Source organism: Ascaphus truei, chromosome 3 (genome assembly GCF_040206685.1).
Source record: "Ascaphus truei isolate aAscTru1 chromosome 3, aAscTru1.hap1, whole genome shotgun sequence".
Taxonomy (NCBI): Eukaryota; Metazoa; Chordata; class Amphibia; order Anura; family Ascaphidae; genus Ascaphus; species Ascaphus truei.
The window spans coordinates 386,089,428-386,096,552 of NC_134485.1; the positions used below are offsets into that span (position 1 = coordinate 386,089,428).

The 7,125-nt window shown below is 46.1% G+C and overlaps 1 protein-coding gene across 1 annotated transcript; it reads right to left on the reverse strand.

The window, feature by feature from the left end:
• Window positions 1-3,527: 3,527 nt before the first annotated feature.
• Window positions 3,528-6,580, reverse strand: LOC142490295 (uncharacterized). Its single transcript, XM_075592396.1, has 2 exons — window positions 6,328-6,580; window positions 3,528-6,265 (listed from the first exon to the last, which is right to left on the reverse strand). Exon 2 carries the CDS (start codon window positions 6,082-6,084, stop codon window positions 3,928-3,930), a length of 2,157 nt encoding a protein of 718 aa, XP_075448511.1. The 5' UTR covers window positions 6,085-6,265; window positions 6,328-6,580; the 3' UTR covers window positions 3,528-3,927.
• Window positions 6,581-7,125: the final 545 nt, after the last annotated feature.

Here is a 7,125-nt window from a genome sequence, read left to right on the forward strand (position 1 = left end):
CTTCCCCTCTCTCTCTCACACCCCCATATCTCCCCCTCACACATAATACTCCCCCTCCACATCACACACAATATCCCCCTGCACCTCACATCACTCTCCCCCGTGCATCTCACATCACCCTCACCCCCCCTGCACCTCACAACACCCTCTCCCCACCCCTACACCTCACCCTCCCCCCAGCACCCCTCATCATCTCCCCCAGCACCCCTCATCATCTCCCCCTGCACTCTTCATCATCTCCCTATCACCCTTCATCATCATCTCCCCCAGAACCCTCATCATCAACCACCACTATCATATCTCCCTCACTCCCTATCAGCAGTCCCCCTCATCATCATAAACACCCACCCATCATTATACCTCCCTCAGTCCCTTTCAGCAGCCCCTTTCAGCAGTTCCTTTCAGCAGCCCCCCCCCCCCCTCCCATACCTACCTGATCACGGCGGTGGTAGCGGGCCCCAGGAGGTGTTAGCGTTAGCGGCAAGAAGGTAAGAAGCGCGAGGTAAGAAGCGCGCTCTAGCAGCGAACCCCGGAAGTTCTGGGTCACACTGCTAAAGTGTGTGGGGGGGGCGGGGGGATCGCCTCAAACTGCTGGTGCTGCTTCCCTAATGTGTCGACAGAGCAGGCTCAGGGGGGGTGGGAGGAGCACGTCACAATGCTAGCGCTCCTTCCCTAATCCCAATTCTGGTGCTCCTTCCCTAATGTGTCGGCAGAGCGGGTGCGGGGGGAGCGTGTCACAATGCTGGCGCTCCTGCCCTCCTGTGTTGTTAGAGCGGGCTCAGGGGGGGTGCTGCAACCGCCATCATCATCGCGGGCCGCACAGGGAGTCCAAACAGGCCACATGCGGCCCTCGGGCCGTATGTTGTGCAGGCCTGGTATAGAGAAATATACCAAATAAGTAAACATGGGAAAGACATATGATTGCCTATATTTGTAATCAGAAAGGAATTACATTTCCCCTTATGAGATAGCATTGGATGATGTTTCACTGGGGTTTTTGTTTGCCTTTTCTCTGGCTCAAAATACTGTAAATACAAATATAGGATAGGTGGCATCTAAATTTAGCATAGGTTGAACTTGGTGGACATATGTCTTTGTTCAACCTCATCTACTATGTAATTACTATGCAGCTATGTAAAAATAGAGGTTGAACATGAAAACTGACACATTTCAAGAAATTACTCATGTTTGATTCTGTAGTTTTTTGCAGACAGTGTAATTTAAACTAAAACCAAAAACCAAAACCACAATCAATCTTTGATACAGTTGCATTCCACAAAAAACAATGTTGCTCTTCTCTGGTGCAAGTGCCATGTTTTTTCCACCACACAGTTAATGTACTGTATGCAAAAAGTTTGGTAGGGATTTTCTACTTTTTTTCTACTAATGTACAAAAAAATACATCGTTAAAAAATTCAATATATTTTAATGTTAGGGGCTAGGGTAAACAGCAGAAATTTTATATTTCCACTCCAGGTCTTGAAGGTTTTAATCAACCAAATTGAAAAGCCTAAGTTCAATAGAGAGGCTGAGAACAGGCGCAGAGTAGTAAGTGGTCAGTGAGAAAGCCAAAGGATCTGAAAGTACAGTTTTTGTTTATGTAAACTATTATTGACCTGTTTTGTTTATGAAGTAATAATAATAATAGCATGTTCTTGTATAGCACTGCTAGTTGTACGCAGCGCTGTACAGAGACATTTTGCAGGCACAGGTCCCTGCCCCGTGGAGCTTACAATCTATGTTTTGTTTTGGTTCCTGGGGCACAGGGAGATAAAGTGACTTGCCCAAGGTCACAAGGAGCTGACTCCAGGAATTGAACCAGGCTCGTCGGCAACAATCTCAGGGTCCGTCAGTGTCTTTACTCACTGAGCCACTCCTCCCTAGTAGAGGTAGTCTGTTGCCCACTTAGATACTGTAGGAATGTTATTTTGTGTTTATTTAGAACCAAGAAAGATAAGGAATTATTTGATGTCTTGTGTGGTTACCTTGCTTTTAAAGGGTCAATGTCCCTCTTAAGAAATAAATCCGATTGAACCTCCATCCAAGTTTCCTGGAGTGACTACGGGGTTGGCTTGAAGATAAGTGTCAGCTTAACATCCCAAGCAAGTTATACTTCAGTCTCATAAAAAGCACATCTAAAGTTGTTGGAGGGCTAGTTAACAATAATGATGCCAATTACACTATATGTATACAAGTGTATATAAAATAAGTGTTGCCAAGTGCCCCTGTCTATAGCCTTGTACTGACCACAACACTATAAGTCCTGAGAGGCACAGGCAGTGTTGGGGTTAATCTTCTGCGCAGGGCCTAGCCTGCAGTTGCAGCCTGGATGGTTACTATGTTGCTTTATCCAGGGGCAGGCCTAAACTGGCAGTTGGAGTGTCATACCTGGGGAGGATACTGACTGGGTCACATATATATGTGTGATGCCTGTCAGTACCTAGACCTGCCCTGTTATGGGGCGTGGTTACAAGCCCGTCCCCCCGGGTATAAAAGTTGACACTCCACCAAATTAAGATGGTTGTATAATGTATGGTGTGATACCCTTTTCCCTGCAAGAGGGTAAAGGAGATTGTGAGGGGCTCGTGGAGCCTCAAGCACCTGGGGTCTGCTCCAGGGATGGAGATGTGCCATGCTGCTATACAATAAACCTGCCGTTGGACCAACTATGCTATGTGGTTATTACGAAGGAGTATTGCCTGTAGAGACCATCCTGCATTCAGCAGGATCCTCATGGGATGGAGGTGCTGCACTGTGAGAGATGGAGAAAGCCTGCCCTGTTACTACTCCCAAACACCAACCACGAAGCAACTCAGACCTCCTGTACCAAGCAGGTGAGCGACAGCACAGAGGAAACACCCATGTAGTGGCCAGATTTCTATGGCAGGGTGGGAACAGGTGCTACATAAGATTAGGGAGCTACAGTATGTGTAAAATATGATTAAGGAGCCATTTTCCGGAACTACTAAGAGAGATGAAGCAGATGATATTGCACCCTGGAGCATTATTTATCAGTAGTGCCATTGAAATAAATGGTTAAGGAGATAATATGCATGTTATTTAACTCATTATTTTGTGATGACTCCTGTTAACAGGGATACTAATGTCTGCTACTGTACATCTGTATTATCCAGCACACTGCCATGCTTTTAAAGAAATAATTTCTTAGAAACTGATAAAGTGACAATAGTTTTCAGTCAATAATTTTCTAAGAAACTATCTTTGTGGTATGTGTGATTAGGATTAATGCTGAATGGGTCAGATCCGGAAACATGGACCTCTCAATGTCCGACCTCGACAGACTCTGTCTCAGCTACTGATGATTTTAGCTTTTTCATCCGCTGCTCCGTAGACAGTAAGTTCTGCTACATCTGCCTGTCACGGGAGACTCCTGTGGCGGGTAGGATCTCGGTGGCCGGAACAGCACGAGCGTAGTAGGGGTCACAAGCAGAGGTCCGAGGCAGGCGGCAGGCAGCGAAGTCAGGTACAAGCAGGGGTCTGAGGCAGGCGGCAGGCAGCGAAGTTAGGTACAAGCAGAGGTCGGCAACGAGGAGACTGGAACAGGACAGGCGGGGCAGGACAGGGACTAAGAACAGGGAGCAGGGACTGAGACCGGGGAGCAGGAATAACCAGGGACAAGCCAGATTACTAGCAAGGACCTTTACTGTGAGCAGACTACAATACAGGTACAGGTACAGGAAACAGGTCAGGATCAAAGACAGGCATGAGCATACTGTAGGAGTCTGACTAGCAAGCAAAGGCAAAAGCAACAGACAGGAAGCAAGCTATAAAGGACAGAGACAGGAGCAACAAGAAGACAGACAGACAGAGGAACCCAGAGCCAACAGAAGACAGCAGCACACCCAGTGGACAAGGAAGCTATGGCTAGGCAGGAGGTCTAGGCAATCCTGACATTACTCCCCCCTCTCAAGAGCGTTCTCCGGACGATCCTCCAGGCTCTTCCCGGAGGCCTTGATGAAATGGCGACTCAAGGTGACCCACCTCTGGTGGCTTGTCAGTGGGCAGAGGGTACTCCACAGGTACATTTGGTGCAGCAAGGAACCTCCAAATGGGTGCGTTCAACCCAAAAGCAGGGGCAGAGAAGCCAGTAGATCCTCCTGACAACCCTCCTGGTTTAGCAAGGTGTCCCTGATGGAAGGCCGACTCACGATGGCCTTCGGACAACACTCCAAGTTTTGCAGGAACATAGGGATCAGCAACAACTCCGGACAACCTTCCAGGCTCTTCAGGGACTTCTTGATGGAAGGCCAACTTAATGTGTACGTCAAGTGCTGATGGGAAATCTGTGAGAGGTACATTTATCCTTATCGCAAGAGCGTTGGCATCAGCATCAAGAATATTAGGCATAGCAAGGAACTTCACCAGGGATCCGTCTAACGTCATAGCAGGGGCATCGGACACAGATACATCAGGCTCTTCACATGCGGCAGAGGGGACATATTCACTTTCCGTGGTCTCTTTTTGTGACCAATATATCTCTTTTAGTTTTGGAATCTGGAACTTCCCAATGGATACGTTCAACTCCATTGCAGAGGCATGGACATCAGGAATGTGGGCATCAATGACGGGTGCAGACTTTTCACATGTGTAAGTGGGAACATAGAATTCACGCTCCATGGTCTCCTTTTGTGACTGCCGTTTTGTGGTATCACCTAAAGTCTCATTAAGACCAGCAATTTGATTTTTCAGCTCTTGAAGCTGTCCTTCTGCACTTCTTTTCCCACTCAATGCAGTTGTCAGTTCGGCTTCTTTGGAGTTGAGTCGCGACTCCATATCTCCCAGCTGACTCAGAGTAAAGCTTAAATATGTTTCATCTTCTTCATTTCTGATCTGCAGCTGCCGGTACTCCTTCCGGGCATTGTCCAGCTCCAGCTGCAGCCGGACCTTATCACGGGCTGTGTGGTCCAATAATTTGCAGGCATCGGCCATTTTGACCTCATAGCGCTGTGTCAGGCCAGCCACTTGACAGACGGAAACCTTCTCTCTCTCCTCCTTTTTGGCAAGCTGTGTCTTGAGCTCAGCGATCAGCGCCTGCAGCGCTGTGAGCTGCTGAGATGTGTGTTCAGCTGCTAGCTTTAGCTCTTCCTCCAGCGAGGCTCTGGTTATGCTCAGTGTGGCCTTCAGCTCCTCATGCTGTTCTTTGGGGACACACTGGGTACTCAAATAATCTTGCATCATACTTATTTTGTAGGCAGTCTGGAAACTTTCTTCCTGCAGAACTCGCTGCTTTTCTTCAGCATTTACCCATTTCTCTTTGGTGTCCTGCAGATGTGTACGCAGTTCTCGCAGCTGACTCTGCAGCATATTTTCTGCTTGTGTGCGCCGCTCCAGGGAGACACGTTCTTCTTGCAGCACTCTCTCTGCATTCTGCAGTGCTGTCTGCACGTCTAACTTTTCCTGGGCCAACTGTTTCTTCTCCTCTCCTAATTCATGGAGCTTCTTATCTCCTTCACTGACTTGGACATAGAGATTCTTGCACTCCTGGGTTACCATTTCAAAACTGCTATTTAACCCTTCGAAGATCTCTCTCAAAGAACGTAGTTCTGTGTTGAAGTGGCAATTCTTCTCCTCAGAGGCTTCCAGTTTTGCGCCAACTTGAGCCATGAAACTCTGGTACTGCGCATTATCAGCATAGGCCTTCTCCAGCTTACTTGACAGGATTACCCTGTCCCTCTCCAACTGCTCTCTTTCTTTCTCCTGGAGAACACACTTAGCAATTGCTGAAGATAGACAGCTTTGTAGTGCAGTCTTGGCCTCTTGCTCCTTATCTAAACGTTCATAAAGACAATCAATCGCTTTCTGTGCGGCTTCAAGCGTCTGAGAAGGGGCATCTTTCTTTTCTTCCACTATTCTTGGGATACGTCTGTGAGTTGCCTTAAGCTGCAGCATATCTCTTTCATCAAATGCAGACTCTGAGGTTAAATTTTCAGTCTTAATTTCTTCTGCAACTTCCACAGTAATGCCTCCCTTCTTTTTCTTCTTCTTCCTTGCTTTGAGAAGTTCTGAAGAATCAGTGGTACTGTGTTCACATTTACTGCTCAAGACTGTTTGAGTGGGAGCCATAATTAAACCACACTTCCCAAGAAACCAGTAAAGAGGAAATGTGTTTTTAAAGCAGAAGCATTAGAATGAACAACAGGAATATTAGACACAGAGAGACACAAGATAGGAGAGCTGACCCTTTGAGACTTTAACATCAGTCACAGAGATTATAAATGCAAGGAAAAAACATAGACAGAGAAACCTGCAGTTATATCTGAATCTTTTAGGCATAAGGCGTAGGGATATCATACAGACAGAGAAAACCTGCAGTTATATCTGAATCTTTTAGGCATAAGGCGTAGGGATATCATACAGACAGAGAAAACCTGCAGTTACATCTAAATCTTTATGCATCAGGCGTAGGGATATCATATAGACAAAGAAAACCTGCAGTTACATCTAAATCCTTATGCATCAGGCGTAGGGATATCATATAGACAAAGAAAACCTGCAGTTACATCTAAATCTTTATGCATCAGGCGTAGGGATATCATATAGACAAAGAAAACCTGCAGTTGAATCTGAAACTTTTGATATCAGGCATAGAAATATCAGACAGCAGGAAACTAATCCAGAGAAAACTTGTAGTTAGATCTGAAACTTTTGACATAGGAATATCAGACAGAGAACCCTGCAGTCAAATCTGAAACCTTTGATATCAGGCGTAGGGATATCATAAGTTGCAGAGAAACAAACTTTAGGGGAACTTGCAGGTAAACCTGAAACCTTAGAACCAATCATATGAAAAACTATAGATGCAAGAAAATCAAAGCATGTAGCAACAAAATAATGGGAGCACTTTTGTCTTTTGAAATGAAGACCCTGTGAACAGCAGTAAATCAAGGTAACCGTCTCAAACAGAAATGTGAGTCCGAAAATCTGCAGTGGCCCACCCACAATGCAGAGACAACTCCTGTCCAGGCAATGAAAGTCCGAAAACGGCAAAAACAGGCACTGCAGGGAGGGTTCTCTTTTTTTTTTTTTTTTTTTTTGTAAAAGGGAATTCTTCTCAGGGAGAAAGTGGCACAAAAAACCCTGCAGAAACCTTTGCAAAAATAAACA

Coding starts and splice junctions, on each gene's coding strand:
- LOC142490295 (XM_075592396.1), bottom strand. CDS start 6,084: ATGGCTCCCACTCAAACAGTCTTGAGCAGTAAATGTGAACACAGTACC.